This window comes from Zonotrichia leucophrys, chromosome 2 (assembly GCF_028769735.1).
Source record: "Zonotrichia leucophrys gambelii isolate GWCS_2022_RI chromosome 2, RI_Zleu_2.0, whole genome shotgun sequence".
Taxonomy (NCBI): Eukaryota; Metazoa; Chordata; class Aves; order Passeriformes; family Passerellidae; genus Zonotrichia; species Zonotrichia leucophrys.
The window spans coordinates 127,715,449-127,736,866 of record NC_088171.1 but is presented as its reverse complement, the minus strand read 5'-3'; the positions used below and the strand labels follow the sequence as shown (position 1 = coordinate 127,736,866).

The window sequence follows — 21,418 nt, the reverse complement described above, 5'->3', positions numbered from 1 at the left end:
GACAGGATGAGAAAAAATGGTCATAAACTGAGACAGGGGAGATTCAGATTAAGATTAGATGTTAGAAAAGCATTTTTCACTGTTAGACATTAGCATGGTGAGGCACTGGAATGGGTTGCCCAGGGAGTTGGTGGAGTCACCACCCCTGGAGGTGTTCAAGAGGTGCCTGGATGTGGCTCTGGGTGATGGCGTTTAGGGGTTACAGTGGCAGTGCTGAGTGGTGACAGCTGGACCTGATGATCTTAAAGGTCTTTTCCAACCTTAATGATTCTATGATTCTGATCTTCTGTACTTTTTGTCAGATGCTGAATATGGACAAAGAAAGGAAGGGGCTTCTCTGATGACAGCCTTTGAACAAGGCTATGTCAGAATTAGATTGGATTCTAGCAGGGTGAAAGGGAATCTTTTTCATCTGAACATCAGCATTTGCTTTGTGACTTAACTCTTATGGTTTCTCATTCTTTCCTGCTACTGGAGCTCAGAGGACCACCTGTTTTCTTTCTAGAACGGAAAAGAGATATCTGAAAAGGTTGAAGTGATCTTTTTTTTTTCCCCCACCATTCACTAGAGAGCATGTGAGGGCTTCCAAAACAAAAAGTACAAGATTTTCTATTCTGCATTTATTTTATTTACTGCTAACCCGTGTTTAAACCTGTCAGGCCATATTTTCAGTCCTGCTTAAACCTATGTAAGTATTAACATCAACTTTAGTTGGATAAAAAATTTGGCCTAAGTTAAACAAGCAAACCCTTCTTCTAATCAGGACATTGAATAATTGGTCATCAAGCAGAAAATTATATCTCAAAAAGAAACTAAAAATCTATTTTTCAAGAAATAAATACATAGATCCAAATAGAAACATTATTTTAACTGTACAGAATTAAAAAGTGAAAGGAACACTTAAACAGCTTACTCAACTTTAAGCAGTTTATCAAAGCAACTCCAGCCTTTTCAGTCAGCACATTTTGGTTTTCTCAAGAACAATGAAATTCTGAATTCTATCTCAGCTAAGGATATAATTCATGAAGGGATTATTTGGTTACAACAAGTAGTGTAATGTCCTCTTTCTAGAAAGTCACAAAACTTGAACTTGGAATGACTTAAATTTGAGGTCAAATTTGACAGAATATGAATTGCAAATTAATAGGGATAATCTTCTTTAAAACATGGGATGCATAAATGACGAATTTCACCACATGTTCTTAGTTCAGGTGTACTCGATGCAGTTTCTAATTTTGCTTATAATGAAGGTCCATTTTGTTTCTTTCTTGTCTTATTTGGTGGCCCTGACACAAAAATTCTGCATATGTTTGCAGAGTTCTAAGACATGGCTGAAAAAATTCTTGTCAACCCAGGCCTAAAAAGCAGACTTACTCACAGGTTGTGTACTATATGGGTACATTTGCAGTAATTTAACTCTGAAAGGATCAGTAAAAATAAATAAAGCAAGTGCCACAATTATGTCATCATTGGATAAATATTGATAAGACAAATGTTATTGCTGGATAGAGAAAAAGAAGCATGAATTTTTGACTGCTAAGTATTTTTTTGGGGTTTGACTCACAGAAGCCTAGACTGGTTTTGAAATCGTGTGTAATACAACATGCATGTAGGAACACACCTGTAGTGATAGGGAATGGGTTGCTTTTGATATTGAACCATCTGAAAGGTTGATTATGTCAAATAAAAACATCCAGTTGTTTTCAACAAATTAAATTAAGATTTCACTGTATAAGAACAGGTACCTTTTGTTACTATTTATGTAGCCATGTGTGGAAGTCACATAAAAACTGGATTTGTCTATGATAATGATTTCAGCTGCAAAGTATAAAATGAGGTGTTAGTGGTTGGATGAAGAATTCTTACAGGAGATTGAATATTTCTGCAGTAGGGATGAAACAGAATTGTTATATAATTAAATTGAAATACGAATGTGCAGAAGAGCCTTCAAAATTAGAATTCGAAATTTGTTAGAATTTTTCTGAAGTAATCTCTCTGTTCTGCTTCAGGCTGGTTTAGAATCTCATGGATTGGTGATTTCCATTGAACTAATTTTCGAAAATTTTATTTAGCAACAGTCTTTATTTGTGGCATGTCAATATCTTTTAAAATGTGCTTCTGCTGTTTTTCTAACCTCATGCTTAGAGCTATGTAGCTTGAACCCCTGCCTAGTACTTGCATATGCCTAATAGAGTTCTTGTATTTGAAGTTTTAATGGAGGAAGATTGAAAAGATGCTAGATTTTTTTTGCTTTTTTAAAAAATTGATAGAAGCTCTCAAGTAGCCAGTATATCTGAATGATGCTCATTTGTAGTATGGGTCTTTAGAGTTTCTTCCTAAAAATTGGAATATATATATATGTGTGTGTGTGTGTGTGTGTGTGTGTGTGTGTGTGTACACATATATACATATATATATTTAAAATCCATTAATAAAAAGAAAGTCTGGAATACAATTTAGAGAATACTTTCACTGTTCTGCAGGAAATACATTTGAATGAGTGATCCTTGTCTTGAAAGGACTTCAAAAGCAAACAGTGGCGATAATGAGAACATATCAAACATGTAGAGAAGAGGAAGGCCAGACTCAGTCTAGATGAATGTGCTGCACAGCAGTGTCTTATCCCAGGAGAAAAGTGCTGTAGCTGAAATGGTTGGAAATAATTGACACTGCTTTTTAACACGATCACTGTGCTGAAATGTAATGTGTCAAGATGTCATTTTATTAAACAAAGTGGTGATTTTAATAGGAACCAAAATAGTTTCATAACACTATTTTGGAGAGTTAATGGCTAGCACATATGTGGGCACTTGCCAACACTTGAATATTCACAGACTGATCCTAAAAATTAGGGAAAGAGACAATGCATTGTTTCTGAGACTTTCTGGACAAATAATTCTAAGAGTGCTTAGGGCAAATGGAAACGTACAGTTATTTCAAATGAGGTTTATCCCAGGAGAAATTATGATTGTTAATCAGCATGACAGAAAACAATAATTGCTTGCAAAGAAGCAAAGTATTGAGGTGATTAATATAATCTGAAATAAAATGCAGTAGATTAACTTGTTCAAGTGCTGGTTTCTTTCAGGTGCATTGCCAAATCAATCATCTGAGGGCCAGAGTTTGCTCATACTTTCCGTATTTGTCAAGTAACATGTCTTGGTTGATTTTTATGGGCTTCACTGAAATTATTTTGATATATATCAGATTAATTGATAACTGTCTGGTAGTGATAGCACCAGATCTCTTCCTCTGTCTCTCTGTCTCTCTGTCTCTCTGTCTCTCTGTCTCTCTGTCCTTGCAAGGTTTGTAGAGTAAACCCATTTGCATTGCACTGTACTTACTGTAGTTGTTTATCTTGTTCTCGTATCGTTTGGCAAATATGAAAAAGTGTGGAAACATCCCTCCCATATATTTTAGTATCTTTATTCTCAGAGTTCTATTACCATTCCAAAAGCTTAAATATTTTCATTGCATTATTTTATACCCAGAATGATTTATATCTGCAGCTACCTGTATTGCTACTAAATTACAGTTAAATATACACATAGAATACTTTAAAAAGATATAATCCACAAGAAGGTTAGTTAAGGCCTATTAGATGTCATTGGTATGCCTAAGAATAGTATGTGCTGCTAAAAAGTATGCTACATTGAATGAATTAAGTATTTGTATTACAAGTTGTATATGGTTTATTTCAAAGTTAGTGAGTATGGCTTTTGAAGAGAGGTTCCTGGCAACAATCCTCAGCTTACAGCGTGTTTCTAAGGATTCAAGAGCAGGATTATCAGTGTGTATAAGCTCTGTTACTGGTTGCAGGCATTGAGATAAAGCAAATAACAAAGGGCAGTTTTTGATTGCTGATCTATAGTTTCTGAAGCTCTGGCATCTAGTTCGTATGTGTAGTCTCAGAATCCTTGTTTGGTTGTATCTAGAACTGTGGCAGAAAAGACCAGGCACCCTGCCCCTTCACAGCCAGTCACACTGGTCTGTCACCATCCATGAGGTTATGTCCTTGCCACATGAAGGTCTACAGTGAGCGACTCCCCAAGTCTTTGCATTGCATCTCTTTTCTCTTTTGGCAATACAGAGTGCTACAGGCTTTGCAGCAATTTATTCCTGTACTGATTTATTATAATTGAGAAGCGATGTTTCACTCTGAACAGCTGCATGAGGATGTTAACAATTTGAGTTTACATTTTTGCTGCCAGGAAGAGGGAAAACAAACTGAATTTCAAACTTTTATTGTTCTCTCACTCTAATAGAACCTGCTATGTGCTTTTTGTGACTGGTACAGTCCTTCACCCAAAGCTATTTTGTCTGATGATAAAACCATGAGTGTATGAAGCTTGCACGTTTTTCATCTCTTTTATGACCTTATCTTTTGTGAGCGGTTCCTGTGAAGGTATCCTAACTATAGGAAGCACCTGGTAAACATATGTGATATCTATGCCATGATAAGCAGTTGTGAACAAGAAAGTAGATCTGTCAGTTCTGAACTGTTCATTGTTAAAAATACTTTGTTGATTTAGCTGATTGCAAAATACATTATAGAGTGCCTAGCAGCTGCTATAACCTTCCTAGTCAAGAAAGTTCAATAGTTATATTGTATGAGACTTTCTATAAGAGCCTAGTACTGATAGGAACAACATGGATTAAAACAGCAGGATTGAGAAGAACTGCTAACCCATGTGCTTCTATAAAATACCACAACTACTTGTGGTACAAGCTGATTAAGTACAAATTGGGAAGTCTTTAATTTGTTAAAAAGATTAAAGTGAAATTACTTGTTAATATTCAAGTCTCTCTTTTCCTACTTGTCAGTGTTGTCAGAGAAGTTGGAGTTCTCTCTCTTATGCTTCTGGTAATATGTCTCTTTTACAGTCTTCAGATTTCCTGACCAACTTTACCACCTTGAATTACAGTGAATTATCTATTGGATAAACATTAGGCTATTTAAACCACATTAAAAAAACTTGAACTGTTTTTGAATGCTGTCAAGATGAAGGTCAAGATGAAAATTCTATCCACATTACATATTGAAGTTATTTGAATAAGATGGTGTTTTTTTTTCCTCTTAGTTAAGCAGTATTTTGTGTATTCAGCATTTCAGCATAAGTCAGAGATTTGTTTCCCCCAACTTTAGCTGACTAAAGATAGGTTCCTAGTCTAAGCTGTGTGTTTAAGAGGATGATTCATTTCAGCTCTCTCAGACACCAAGAGGGGTCTTACATCTCAGGCATCCTAGAATAGGATAAATCACTCAGGAGGTTTCTTTCTTCCCTGCCTATGGGAGTGTCTACGTAAGTAGTCTGGACTAGCTTAACTTTCAGGCATCTAAGGTTAGAGGTGATGAGTTCTGCCAAAAGTGTAACTTAAATACCAAGTATAGAGAAGTAGTGGAAATTCCAGATTTACTTGACTAATGACTGAACATAGTTTATGGTATTATGTGCACTTACTCATAAAAGTATTTTTTCATGCAATGGTCATTTAAAGGACAAAATTCACTTACCAGGCTTGGTTGCTAAGAAGCAACTGCTTAAACGTGCTTAAACAGAAGCAGGTTTTGGTTCATTTTAGAGTACTTACACCACTCTTTGATGTTGATGGGAAAAAGTTATTTATCCTTTAACTTAACTACAAAGTATAATTGGGCAGCAAAGTAAAGAAAAAGTGTGAGAAAACCCAAAATAATGGGATTAGAAAGGAATCAACAAGTTAGTAGCACATGGGTAGCATATATAGGCAAAAAGGATTTGATTGGACTTGGAAGAAATAAATAATTAATTTCCTGGATCCATTTAAATGTCTATACCTGTAAATTGAAGAAAAATGTAATCAGTTGGAAAATAAATATAAAAAATAGTCTTGTTGAGAGACTGAAAAGTAGTCAGTGACTGAACAGAAAGAGTAAACAATGGAAAGAAAATAAATTCTGAAAGGAAATAAACTCCTTTGTGTGCTAAACAAATGTTAGCTGCTAAAATAGCTTTAAATATGGGGAATGAAAAAATCTTTGTTATCAACTCTTCTGCTAAGCCTCCTTTTAGGTTTTTAAAGTTTCAGTGTCTCCAGCACCAAATGGATTGTCTTGGTTGCACATTTCAATCTGACATTGATGCTCAGCTGAGCCTGGGATAGACTTCACTCCCTGGTGGATTCGGAAATTGACAGTAATTTGCCATTTCTTGGTTTCACTAGCAGATTGGAGTAGCTTGGGAGAACAGGAGAAATCAGTGTGGTGATATTTCAGGTGTGTGATGCATGCATTTGGCAGTTGGGAATAAAAGAAAATATCAATGAAAATAGTTGAGAATACTTCTAGATGCAAAGCAAAGTTTTCCTTAATGTAAATTCTACACATTTAATCTACTCTATTTGCACAAGACATGCATCAATTCATTAAAACCTGACTGTGAAAACCATGTAACACTGTACTTCATGAAACACTGAAAGAGCAAGTTAATGGAAATTTACGTAGTCTACTAACATACATCTTCAGATTTTCCTTATCTCCCAGATACTTAATTACTGTGTACTATACTTTTTGTACCTTAGCTGTCGTTCTGTCCTTTTGCTTTTCAGCCCAATCTTTTCACTCTTTCCTCTTTTAATGCTAGTAGTTTCATTTGTTTATGCTCTGGTTAGTTGCACTGGCTGGAAGAATGCTGAAATTTGCAAGCTAATGCCAGGTTGGCATATATTGTAACCTGGAAAAACATAGTATTTTGGAGGTTCAATTGTCCAATCATCTGTGCTTCTTTTCTGTCTAAAAGAATTACTATTTCTAGATTTTGCTCTTATTGTCCTGATTTAGTACATACAACTCTGTTATATACAGTGGAAGAAAACCATTTGCATTCTCTACAAAGAACATTCTAAGAACTGTCTGTGTTCGTTATACATCTTGAGTTAGAAAACTAGAATTGTCCTTGCTGTGAATTGCTTTCCAACATTTTCAAGAAAACTGGCATTGATCATGTCAGGTCTCAACTTAGGAAAATGTTTTTGTCTCCACTGAGGACAAAAAAGCTGCTTTAAGTTGCTATAGAAATGTAGAAAATAGAGAATATGGAAAACTGAAGGTAAAATTGTCAAATAGGTTCTTCAGTCCACCCAAAGAAAGCAGAGGTCTGATTACTACAAAGTAACTATACAAATGCTAATTCAGAATAGGCTAGTTGCTTAAAAACAAGTAATTGCTAAAATTGCTTAGCAGAAACTTGATAGCTTTTTCAGCACATGAGTATCTTTAGGACTTTCTTCTGAAAGATAACTTCAGATTGAACTGAAGCATGTGAACTTCAAATGCCTGGCTGCCATTACACAGTCAATTTGACACAAAAATGATACTCGATATTTATGTTGTATTCAAGTTTTTTGTACACACTACAAGTGCATAAGAATATTCTGGACTATGTTTTTAGTACCACAAGTTCACTGAACTGTAGTTTCGTAATCAGACTCTGGAGTGATTATAGTATTGTGTTTGTGTGAGTAGTAGTTTATCAGGCTCTTAGACTTCATATTTGAAAAACTGTGTTTTATAAATGCAAGGAAGAATGTGTTATTATGAGACTTTACATGTGCACATGAAGTTAATACTTTATAGTGTTTGTATATAATCATGTACTTGAAAGCTCTGGGTCACAATCTTATCCAGTATAAATATAGCTCCAGTGATAACGTATGGGGATCTGGCATAGTTTCTTGTAATCACATTTCTTTACCTATGTTGCTAATTAAAGCTTTTGTTATCATGAGTGGGGAAAAAATTACATGTTACTGCTTAATTGCTGTGCTTTTTGCCCCTTCTTAGTCTCCTGTTGTTAAATCAACAAAGGGTCTGATTTTTCAGTTTGTAAAATACACAGTATTTGTTTTTCTACTGCTATCACTTTTTTCTGGGAGATCATTTTTTAAAAAGTGCCCTTCAAGTTTGATAAAAAAATTAAATCATAATCAGTCCTATTTGACTGAAGTAGTTAATTTCGTAGATTTTTTTTTCTTTCAATTCTTCTTAGTGTCTTCCTATGCATGAGTTTCTTGGAGAGGTTAGTGTTAAAAAAAACCAAACAAAAACTAACAAATCTACAAATGAGTAAATTCCAAACCTGGAAAAGCCTTTAGTGATGTCACTTAATGTGTTACTATGGCCAGAGTGTTTTGTGTTAATACTGTCATCTTCAATGTAGTTTTCATAGTGCTTATTTCAAAGTATTTTTGCATGGAGCTTCCCTAGTGTATTTTTTTACCTGAAATAACTTCCCTTTCAACAAGGAGTTTTTCAAATAAAAATTAAATGGTCATCTCTAAAAATTTAACCTTATCATAATTTTCTGTATGTCCTGTATATGACCTGGTTAAGAATAGTAACAGAAGGCAAACAGACATTTTCAGGTACTTCTGGATGGTGAAAATCCAAAAATTCATCAGAAATGTAGCATTTCTTTAAATAAAGCTTGATAGGGAGAAAAGTACTTTAGGAACCTCCTGGTACATTATGATTTTAAGGGCAAATTCCTTAAATGCTGAAATACCATGGATTAGCTTTTCACTAGTTTTGTGAAAAAGCAAAATGTTTAGTGGACCATGTTTTTGTTCTGAGTGTCATTTATTTGCAGCACATAAGAAACATTCAGGTGTCAATTCAAAAAAACTAGAAAATCCATAACTGAAAGCAAATGTTCCTGGGGGTTCATGAGCTGATTTCTTTCTCTCCTTAGTACCTACAGACTCAGTGACTTTATGTGCTTTGTTTTACAGAATTATGACTCTGTTTTTTAACCATATGGAGTAAACACTGTTTTCCAGGATTTTCTCTCCATGGAACTGGAAGTACTGGATATTCAGGGATTCTTTGAGTTAGTGTGAACTCACAAATGTTTACATGTCAAATATTTTTTTCATTTTCTCTTTGTTTATAGACATGCATATGTTTTCACTTAGGCATATAAGCAGTTTGGATATTACAGGAGCTTTGCTTTAAAGTCACTATTGGAATATGTCAATACTGTATTTTTTGATGGTTTTTCAGGCAGTGAAGAAGGCATCCAGGAGGCAGCAGAATCTGATGGTGACGCAAGGTCAGAGAAACCAGGGCAGCTTGCTGTGGAGACTCAAGACTGGGATGGGCCAGGTAGGGAGAAACAACTGAAAGCCAAGAGAAATTTTTCAAAGTAGACTAGAATATTTGTTAATTTCATTTTTTTAGTAGATTGTTGTGCTTCACATTTATTTTTAATGGACTGCCTCTTTTATGACCCTTTGGGTTCCGGATATTGACAGGTAAGTACTAAGATGACATTCTTGTGTTAAAATAAATGGCTTTTGTTCCACCATTTTGTAAAATGTTCAACATAAAATGCCTTATGTACTTGTTTGATGTAAAGGAAAATTTTCTTGCTGCTTAGAATTTTAGTATTAAAATTTCTCAGTAAGTTCTTTCTTCTGTGATTGAATTAAGGGAAAAGCACTTCTGCTCTGTTTTCTGAGGTCAGAAGGTCTCTTCTCAAGCTTTGTGCCAACGTTTAGCAACATGTTCAGCTTAACAAATAGATACGATGTCTACTAACATTTTCAAGGAGCTTTTTTTACCTGTTTGAGCCTGATAGAAATCATTTAGCACACCTGCTCATTGGTTTCAGTGGAAAGAGAAACTCAGAGTGCATTCAGTGAAGCATACTTCTCATTAAAACAGTAATTCAAGGTAACATTTTCTGCTATGTAAGTGAAGATGGTGCAAGCATAACATTGCTAAGATGTAATGGTAATGTGGCAATACTTTCAAGTATCTGTTCAATATAAATATGTAAAACCTCTCTTGTACTGTAAAAGTACCTAAGGCAAAGGGGTAAATTGTGTTTCTCAATTAGGCAATTCTGCAGTTGAATGCAGTGTTTTCATGGGCATGGACTTGGGAATAGGCCTTAAAAATCCATTATATTGACCATAATTTAATAAAACTGTTGCAAAATGTGGATCTGAAGCCAAACACGCTCTAGCAATAGCTGTATCTCTTATGGAAATTTTCCCTCAAAAGGATGAGCACATCAGAAGAGAGTTCCAGAATCATTCTATCAATAATTTATAATGCAATAATAATATTTCATTAGAAAAATTCCTATATTTCAATCACATTTTCATCCTTGCTTGATTTTGCAAATTACTGTATGCTCTTCATGAAGAGAAGAACAAAACTAATGGCAATTTTCTGAAACCAGTAGCTGGAAAATACAATGCAAACAGAAATGAAGACATAGTATATCCAATTCTTATGATATCATTTAAAATGTTTTTCATGATAATACACAAAGAACTTGATATTCTATGTAAAGCACTAATGGTGTTATATGAAAACAAGGTTTAGTATCACGCTACTGTACATGTAAAATAATGCAAAATATATATATGGATGTAGCAGAATGGCCTTTTCTAGCTGCATAGCAGATTTAAAGTATTTAAGTATTTTAAGTATTTATTTTAAGTATTTATTTTAAGTATTTACCATATGGCTTATTTTTAATTTCATTATAAATTAGGACTATCTGAAATTTGTAATTTTTGTTGCATGTTTTTGTGCATTTCAGCATATATGAATGTGCATTTTGTGGTCTGTTGCTGGTTTTTATATTTGCTACCTTATTCAGAAGATTCTGAGATCTTTTCTGACACTGTGGAGCAAAAGGAGATCTTTTCATTTTGTTGGGAAAAAATTCAGTTGAACAGTTGGATGAGTGTACTTCTTGTAATATTTATTGATAGTTTTGACATGGGATAAGACAGAAATCAAAGCTAAGTGTGGAAAAATTTCTTTTGGCTTCTGAAAACTGATGACCACTTGATATAGATGTATCAGCATCCACATTTTATTTAAATATTGATTCTTTACAAGGGTATAATACATATGAAAAAATAATCGATATATACCACATACCATACTCTACATCACACATAAAATGAAGCTGGTTACTATTGACATGGAAAAAGAAGCAATCAGCAGAAGATCATCTTCAGCCATGCAGTACAAAGATAACATCTTCAAGTGTCTTGGGGAAAAAAAAAAAAAAACCAAAAAAACCAAGCACGAAGTATTTTGCTTATTTAGGAATTTATTTTAGTGCAGCACAAACCAAGCCATCAAAAACTTTGATTCAGAAAATTTACCAACTGTCAGTAGAGGCACAACCTCAAAGGGCAGATGATGATGAATTCTTTGTTATCTGGGCTGCCTCTGGTCTCCTTGGCTTCCCTGGTAAGGAAAGTTCCATCTCTGAGAGGTGGAGCCTCTCAGAATCCAACAACTGTGTTCTGCATGATACAAGTTGCTGTCAACTGATAATGTGAACTGTGACAACTCAAGAATTTATATAAATAGTAGAGCTGTTTTGTTATTTTAATATTTTATGTCTTTTTTTAGCACTAAGGGAACATAGTGTGACTTTCAGAGCCAGTACTTGTCAGGAACTGAAAAATTAAACTTCTGGCATTAATTAGAGTTTTATTTTGTTTGAAAATTTGCATTATCCACGTGCATTCTTAAGTCTTTGTAATTAGATTTTTTTTTTGGAAAAACAATCTAAAGTTAAATGTGCTGTAGGTTCAAAGAATTTCTGCTGAAGCAATATTTCAGATCAGACTCCTGTGACCTTCATTGACCATCAAGGAATTTCAGAGTCAGTGTCTACTCTGTGTAGCCACTTTGAGGGTTACCTGAATATTTTTCAACTACCCTCAGTTTTCACTGTTATTTTTAATTTTTAAAAATTCCTGTTCTGTGAAACTGCTGTAAAATAATGGAAACTTAAGTCAATAGACTCTCTGTGAACACACAGTGAAGGGCCTGATCCTTGTTCTGTTATAGCCAACAGCAAAAGTCCAAGGAATAGAAAGCATGAACAGCAAGACTGGGTTTAAATGCATTTTATATAAAAAGATTTATTTTTAAATGTGAAAGCAGAGGTGATAAGATCTTATGTCTGCTGTTTGCCTTGGTACGTGGAGTTACATGGTTCTGTAGCTTTGTGTTATGGATAGGATGTCAGTGCATGTGAGGGCAATGCTTTAAGACATAACAAACAGAAAGATCTCCTACATGGGTTCTGCAGATCACCCATCATATTAGAGAATATGATCATTCTGGTTTCTACTGAATGTATGCTTCATGCTTCCATAGCAGAACTTCCTTAAAATCTCTTAAAATTTTAGCGACTGGGCACCTCAATTAAAATATTGTTAAGCCAAATATAAGGAAATGATATATTCAATGGCATCTTGAAAGATAAATTGTTTATAGATTTGGAAATGAATGCATGTTTACCATTATTCAGTGGTCATGCTTGCAGTGGTGGATACACGTTCAGTTCAACATACTTGTCATTGTAAGAGACAGCAAATATGAACTCTATCAAAAAGGAGAAAAGGTTTGAATTCAGAAGTATCAATTATAGCTTGGAAGAGTTTAGGAACAATTTCCAAAAGCTAAAATAAAAATGAAGGCAATGTTCATATTGCCTAGAAGGTAATATCCAGAAAAATCTAAGTGGTTGTAACCAGATGCTAGGAGCTATAATCTGAGGCTAAAAGGAAAAAATAAAAAAGAGGAAAGGAAAAAAAAAACCCTAAAAATCTATCAGTAGCTTCATTAATAACAGTAAGATGATATTTTAAAATGTGGTAAGAAAAAAGAATTTGAAAATTGGTATTGATCTATTATAAGTCATGACTCAATAGTTAGAGAGGACAGGTAAAAAGGTAAAGTAATTTTTCTAGTCTGCTTAAAACATTTATGCTAGAAAGCTTATTTGACTGTATGTGATGTCTGCACTTCTGTACTAGTTAATTTAAGCAGTCTGATGGTTTGAATTTAACTTTTTTAGGACCTAGATGACCCAGCTCTAGTGATCAACTTCAGTTCCTTAAAAATTTTGATATGATTTCTCAAATGTGTTCAAAACCAGTAAAAGTTGGTGTGTGTAGAGACAGACCTGTCCACATGGCAGTGGCTGCACTGGAAATAAAGGGATAAATACTGTAAGATGCTTTTATTAAGAAGGGGTTATTAAGAATTCCAATCTGTATAGGTTTATAGAAAAAAATATGTCCTGTAAAACTAACATAATATGTAATGTGAGCTAAAGTATATGTAGATTTTTGCAGTATGCTTTAAATTTTAAGAAACACTGAATAATGGGTAGATATTGCTCTTGGCAGACCTAAATAACTTGCTGTGTTAGCTGCAGAAATATTTTGGTTTCAGAGTAATTTAACATAAAGTTATGAGCTTATGAGAGGATAAATAAATATTTTGCATAGAATTGTTACAGTTGTAAAAGACCTGTAGGACTATCAGAAAGCAGGGTCTCTGAAAAAGTCTTAAGATTCAGTGAGCTGGGGTTGAGCCCAAAGAGAGGGTCATGGCTAGAGGGTGGGTTTGGCTTCTCAGATTGCTTTGCTTGTCTGGTCAGCAGTCTTGTTTGATGCTGAAACAGGGCTCTGTGTCCTGTGGTCACACTTAAAGAATGATGTTAAAATTTGCAAAAGGTTTAGAGAAGAGCCACTAGAAAGTTGAAAAGACTGGTATTATGGAAAAGTCTAGGTCCTTTCCGTATTTATTTTATCAAAGATATATTAAAGTTATATTAAAGGGCAATCTGATTGCAAACCACTTTAAATTCAGAGTGAAAATCTGATAACAATGGGCACCTCTTTCTAGCAAAGTATCAGAGGATTAAATGGATGTTGAAGATCCAAAGTTTCAGACACAAAGAATGGATTTTAGTGCTTAAAAAGTCATTATTGAAACATTTTATGAAAAGTCACTTATCTGTCATTAGAAATATTTGCATTCAGGATGAGATACTTCCCTAAAGAACATGATCAAGTTCTGTGGCAAACACTGGACTTTAACAATGAGATAGATTTCACTGGGGCAGAAATTACACTGACTGACCACGATAGTTCCTTGTTACTAAAATGCAATTAATAAATGAGAATGCTATCTATTGCTTTTATAACTATTGTACTATTTGGGTTTATTTATAATGAACAAATACAAGCAGGCTTCATAAAAGGTATTCCAAATTTTTATTTCTTCAGTAATTGTTTACTAAAACTGTGTTAAGAATGATAACCTCTTTGTGCTTTTCTCTACTCTGTAATTCTCACTTACTCTGTAGTGATGAAACAAAACTACAGAGTTGAAGACAACGTATACTGATTCTGTAATGTGCAAGGGAATGTTTTTCCCTGTTGGCAGATGGGACACAATTTTCTAGTAGTGACTAAGCCAAAAAGTTTTTCTAAATCCAGTGACCCATCCTGTGCACTCCATTCTTTTGACTTTCTTCCTGCAATTCCAGCGAGTGCTTCAGCCATCAGTGAAGTTGTATCTAGCTTTTAAGGCAGAGAAACATTGTTATCAGTTGAGGAACTAAATATAGGGCATTTCTGATGGTGAAATTAATGCCATTCAGAAAAGTCTTGGTTCTGAGGAAGAATTGGATCTCTTTCTTCTTAATTCCCATGCACTACACTAGATTGTCCTTATTCCTTATGTGAGCTCTTATTTTTATAGTCATAAGGGTGCATGGCTTATCAGAATGGGCTGATTTTGTCAATTGGATAGCTTGAAAGTCTGTCTCTGATGTTCTTTTGAATTGTACCTGAATTCTGCTTAGAATGTGAGAAAATGTGATTTGTCCACATTTCCAAAATGTTAAAAAAAACCCAAATGAGAAAAAAATCCTGCCATGCAGTGTAAAAGGCCTAAAAAGTCTTATTGGCAGTTCATGGTGATTTTTTTCATGTATTGTTTGCCTTCATCTCCACATAATGGGAAAGTTTTCCATGTGTAAAATTCTGCCTCCAGTAAATCCTTAGGACTTCGGCTATCGACAGTAGTAAATCAGAATGAAGCTGCAATTCATGTTACTCATTTCAGCAGACTCATCATCACTCGTACACATGTATCAGAGAACTGTTGAAAAAAGAACTAAGCATAGTTAAATATAGCACATTATAGTTTCCTTTAATTACTCTTACAGGTTGGTGTTTTTCTTAAAACATATTTCTTGAAATGAAATTTTAAGAAAATAATTATGAAATTATGAAATTTTAAGAAAAATGGCATGCTGGAAATAAAATAGCACTTCAAAATGATGTCACATTGAGCTAGGCTGCTGTTAATATTCAGTAAAAGATGTAAACAGGCTTTCATGTAAATTCTGGTGTATTGCTTTAGTGAGTTGTAGATCAGAAAATTGTAGTGAACATTGAGCATGCCAGATTCACATTTTTACCTGCTATAAAAGGTACTTGGAAAAGCTTTTCTGTATAGATTTCCTGTAACGATTCGTAAGAATCATTGCAAATATGTATTGATTATTGGGCCTACTCTGCATTATTTAGTAATACTATAAAAAGTTTGGGTTACAAAGCAAAGCTGTATAATAGAGTGGAATGGTTGGCAGACCACTGCAAGATGGAAACAGACATTAATGATAGCCTTCCCCCTCCCCCCCTTTTTTACTTCTTTTTCTTTTCTTATTTTCTTTTCTTTTCTTTTCTTTTTTTTTTTTTTTTTAACCAGTCCTAAGAAGGACTTGGAGATTACTGTCCTGATTTTGTTTCCTTTTTGATTGGGGAAATGTGGTAGATTTAAGATCTTGGAAATGCTATTTGATGTAAATTAACAAAAATCCATGAAACATAGTTAACCATAGATATAGTCTGACAGTAAGAAGAATATTGTGAAGAAGCAGAGGAAATCATAGAACGACTGTGTGTTACTCTGACAGTGAATCGGTATTATCTCTGCTATCAGATAATGCAGTTATCATTAATTTTCACATTTGCATTTCAATCTTTGGAAGGAAATGACTCTTGCCGGATGAAGATAAGAGCTCTGTACCACTATAATGAACCATCATTTTATCCCGATGCTTTGTATCCATATGAAAATGAGGCTGGGTGGTGTGGTATGTGAGGAGGCGGTGGGGGGGTCACAGAAACATTATAACAAAGTGTCAAAAATCACCACAGACTTTTGGAACCCTTAATGAAACAAGAGGCAGTCTAAATAAATCTTCTGTAGTGAAGTGGATATTGGATTAAAAGCAGAGAGCTGGGCTCCCAGGCTCCAGGGGTTGGGAGGGAACCTTGCTGAAGCAGGGAAGGATTTCTGTGGATCGTGATCTGGTTTCCATCAACAATTTTGGACTAGGAGGAGGCCATTTGGACATAAAATAACAAAAGTAAGGGTCTAAGAGTCATTGAGTTAACCTTTGCACTGCAGGTCTTGTTTTGACACTTAAATTCTGTTAAGGAAGGTGCAGATGCTCGTGGATTGCTGTCTTGTAGTTTGCATTATGGCACAGATAGTACCTTAATCTTGTAGTTTGCATTATGGTAACTGCGGTTACCATACCTGTGCATTAAATGCAGGATTTTAAATAATTCTCAGTCTTGTATATAGAATGTATCCAAGTCTTCAAATACTGTAGTCTTCCCAGTTCTTTTTCATGCATAGCCCTGGTTTGTGTTGCTTACCTGAAACTCAATCTGCACACGTTTGCATCAGTCCATTTTAAGTCTGTTTGACTAATGTCAGTGTTACTGAAATATACTTGCACTATGTTCAAATTGTTCAACCTATATGATGTAGTTTGCACTTAATTAGTCTGTAACTTACAGACCTCACTGTATATAATTTATCCTCACTGCCAAATGTCTTCTAAAAACAGGAAGTCTCGAGGTTTGCCCTGCTGCCCCATTTTTTTGTAACAAAAGCTGAGTTTCTTAGGTCATGAAATTATTATAAGAACTGGTATTTTAATATGTGGTGTTTAAAAAGTAATTTTTAGTGTGCAATCTGGCACCATTATAGGAGCATAATGATGTCAATCCTGCTGTGACCATCTGGGATTGACGAATTATTCTGTTGGCTGTGGCAGCTGCTTCCTCTTGCAGACCTTTCTCTGGGTCTCACCCCTCTCTTCTTACATGATGAGAGTCTGGTTCATAATGAGAAGATGCTGGTCTAAGAAGTGGAAAGAAAAATATCCTGTGTTAATATATTCAGTAGTGACAGAAATGGAATAGTAAATAAGTGTTAAAATAGTGCCTGTCTTGATTTTGATTGAGGCCAGCAGTCATTCTTCCCAAGTAGATCCCAAAGTGCAGAAGCTGTAGTATTGCAAGGAACATTCTCCAGAGGTATTTTGTGTGCTGACACCTGATTAAAGGCTAAGGAAGCCCTCAGGACATAAATATGGCTGTGCTTGGCCTCCAGACCTGTTTTTTGCCACGTGTAATGAAGCTTTTATTTTCATCTGACATGCTTAGTGCAGAGGTTGCCTGTTCAAGGCAGTTGATATTGTTGGTGGACTGCTCTCTGTATGGGCCTGAAGGATGAGAATGTGGGAGTGGCTGGGTGAATTCTCATGGAAGTAGCAGCCAAACCTTCACTGTCATCTTTCCCATGAGCAGTTTTGACTTTTCTAGGAACGAGGCTGTTGCATGACCTACACTGTTTATGTGTAATAGATGGAGAGAAGTTTTACTTATGGCCACATCTGACAAAAGGGAATTCTGCCCTTTAGCCAGAAATAGTGGTCAGCAAGGCTTTAGGAGAAAATTGAGGTGTAAGACAATTACTCTAAATTCATAAGAATAGGCAGTAATAAATTTTGAAAACTAAGACATATTTCTTGTTATGATGTCACTGCCTGTGGTGACTTCTGTAGCATTGCTTTCATAATGCAGGGTGCAAATATTGTAGGATTCTCTGAACCTGGAGACATGGATTGTGTCATCTGACTTGCAACATAAAATATCAAAAACCAGTGACTTCATCACTGAATACTGGAGCTCTTGTCAAGCATTCCAACTGTTTTGTCAGTTGCAATGCCATTTCTTTATCACTGTATTATTAACATAATATTCTATATGATACAGATTGTATAATTGATGTTATTAATATATTATTGTTATTGTTTGCATATATATGTGAATTTAAATTTAATTTCAAAATCAGTTGCTATAGAAATGAGCCTAGTTTAGAAGTAACATCTTGCATATACATTTCACATGTGGAGAACTTAAATTTTATTTAAACAATTTGCCTTTTAGAATATTTTCAAACTCAGAACTTAATTTCTATCCAAGTCAAAATGCTTCAGAAAAGTGAAACTGCCTAGAACCTTCAAACCTTTTAGTTATTTTTTTTAATGGCATTCCATTCATTTACTATTTTGGGTTTGTTATTTGTCCATTTGTGAAATATTTATTTGACATGACAATGTTTTTGATTTTCAGTATGTTAGGTGTGAATTGTTCTTTGGACACCATCTTGATCTTCAGGTGGGTGTGTTTCTGGATCAGGGTCAGTTTCTGGATTCAGGACTGCTTAGAAATGGCAGTCCCTAATTTAGTGCCCCTCCCTCTCCAACACTCGCTCCTCTCCCCCTCCAGTGGGAGATACAAAAGGCAGAGATTATGGGTTGAGTAAAAACTAGTAGAAACAGCAATGGGATAAAAAAATGAACAGTTCCAGTGACAGTCCTAGTAATAAGTGTATGTAAGAGCGGGTGTTTTACATGGAGAATGCTCATCAATGTGGCACAACCCTGAGCCAAAGAGCAGAATGACTGGCACACCCTCCATGTGCGGCCTTTTCTTCCCAACCACAAGCCATGTCCCTCCCTCTGGAGATGAGGATCCTTTGCTCCCCCCTGCTGCCAGTGATGATGTGTGTGGTATAGAATAACAACATGGACATACACACACGGCTCCAGACTGCAAAATTAACCCTGTCCCTGGCCAAAACTAGGACAAGTAGGTAGGCTTGAAAATGATCTGGTATCTTCCTAAATTTTTTGTACTCCTGTACACCCAGCATGAGAACATTTGCTTGATTTGTAAAAATCCTTGAAGTTTGAATGAAAGGTGCTACATATTTGAAATGTATTCTATTTTGGTTGGCATTTATGTTTCAAGCACAAAAGACATCTTGTTCTCTGAAAAAAGTGGATAGCTGGGAAAGGCATGTGCAAAGGAAGAATCATCAGATTCACTAGGTACTGTGGACATGATACACTACATAGTGGATATTATGTAAAGTACAAATCCCTGTAGGTCACACAGTGAAGGACTCCTGTGAAATTCTGCAGGGAATCAATGAACATCTGCATTACAATACATTGTTTCCTGTCATTCCATACACCAAGGGACCTGCAGAGACTGGCAGAAAGCTTTGCACTTTTCAGCTGTCTTCACTGTAGTTTGGCCATAAAGGCAATATTAAACCCTGGTAGTGGCAGAGGACTGGGAAAGTGTCTGGTTTGGGAAGCAGACTGAGTGAGAATCAAAAGGAGCATGTAATCAGTCCACAAGTATTTTGTTCTTTGTTGTGTTTTTCCTGTTAATTCAGCTAAGATTATTGCATTTGGAATACTGCATGACAACAATGGCTTGAACAATTGAAGAAGGGATATGTTAATATATTGAACCATATGCACAGCGCAGCACTATTTAATGTACTTAAGGTGTAGTCCAGTAGTTGGATACAAACTCCTACTGAAAGATGCTGGTGACTTTATTTCTTAAATAAACAAATTCTGTGTTCAGCAGTTCATTTTGAAGAAAATATTTTGATGTTCGAATTACAGTGTTCTTCTAAACCTTCAAAATCCACTTTATTTACTCTCTCTTAAGACATCATAAGATAAATGTTGGAATAATATAAATAAAACAACAAAAAAATTATCACAAGGAACCATTATACCTCCTTTCAAAAGAACTAACTTTTGCTGAGAGTAAAAAATTTAATGTGATATGTGATACTGTAGGTAGTCTCAAAATTGCACAGTGCAGGATGGTTCAGAGTGAGAAGAGGAAACTGAGTGTTTTGGTCATGGAATTGGAAGTAAGGGCAAAGTTCTCTCTCAGTTCTGACCTTGACTTTCTGTGTTTAGCTCAGTGAGATCAGCTTAGCACACATTTGGGTTTAGGTTTAATTGGCACATTTCATTTTTAGGGTGCTTTACCATTTCATTCTCAAAAGGAGGATATGAAATGAACAACAGATCTTATTTTCACTCCTTGATTTAGGCTTCAGACAAGGATATGTGCAAATGGCCTTTGTAAAGTGCAGTAGTGGTCATCATACAGAAATGCTGCAGTAAACTCCTTTATGCAGTCACTCAGCACTTATTCATCAACATAGCAAAAGTAAGAATGGCCGTCTTAATAGCATCAGACCTCATTTTGATCTAATTACAGAATGTGTAGTTCTTTAAGCATGTTCTAATGGAATCTGAGAAACCCCAGAATCAAATATTCAGAAGTGTGGTTCTGGGTAAAAACCAGTGAGATATTTGGGTAAGCAGAAGTAATAATGATAAAAGCTTGTGTTTGGAAAGCTGTAACTCTGTTTTTCCTGCAGTCAGTCAGCTGATTACCTTAGACATTCTAAAATAGCTGTGTAGAGGACATTTTGTTCCTACCCCCCTCTCCCCTTGACAAAGATTTTGGAGTGTTCTAAATGTGCTCCTTAATTATCATGGTTGATTCCAAAAAACTATTTTTAATCTATAGCATATGAAATCATATTCATGGGGAAGATGCTAGCAAATGCCTTTTATGGTAGTGTGAGCTGCCATTCCAGTGTATACATTGCATCTTTTATGATCTGCTCCAAAAGGAGTCAGTCAGGTTGTCCCATCATAGCTTACTCTTTCCCTTTGCTCCCCTTTGTGTCTCAGCACTTTTAAACAATGTATTCAAGGTGAAAACCTTGAACAGCCGACGACTTCATAACATGTTTTTGGGGATTGCAGGTAGAAAAACTTCACTGTATTTTACATAGCTTTGTTTTAAGTAAATATTGCATGATTACACAATGCCTTATTTATTTTAGAAAGCAATATTGTCTGATATATTTCAAAGATTTGGGACAAAGCTGTAAAAATCATATTTTACTGAGAGAATATACTCAGGGTGGGCTTCTTCAGGTCTCTGCTCCTCTGATTTTATGGCAGTATAAATGCCTTGGTTTATAAGATGCTTCATCAGCATAAACCTGCAATGATGGACTATTTTGGATAATTTGGAAAGATAAAACTATGTATACACTAGAGATATTCCAGAGTGTCTGGTGTATGCATTTTGGACTGGGTGGTTCAGCCCAGGAGACTGAATTTCAAATTACATCATTGCATGAAAAAACCCCTTCATTCAGTTATCTGAACTTTGATACTTAGAGTGTGGTGCCAAAATTACTAATCAGTTCATAAATCTTTGGCTTACATATATAAATAGATACTAGTTCTCATTAAAAAAAAAATACTGTCTGGAAAGCACTCATGATATGCATCCAGTCAGAGTTTTCTTAAGTTGACCAAAGTCCAATTTTCAG

General features: G+C 35.2%; 1 protein-coding gene across 2 annotated transcripts in view; it reads left to right on the top strand.

Annotated features, from left to right (window-relative positions):
* ZFPM2 (zinc finger protein, FOG family member 2) overlaps positions 1-21,418 on the top strand; it is a 307,789-nt gene that overhangs the window by 63,967 nt on the left and 222,404 nt on the right. For both annotated transcript variants that reach the window (XM_064706332.1, XM_064706331.1), the window contains one exon: positions 9,041-9,142. In XM_064706332.1, the coding sequence (XP_064562402.1) occupies positions 9,041-9,142 (102 nt within the window). The remainder of the gene's footprint in view (positions 1-9,040; positions 9,143-21,418) is intronic.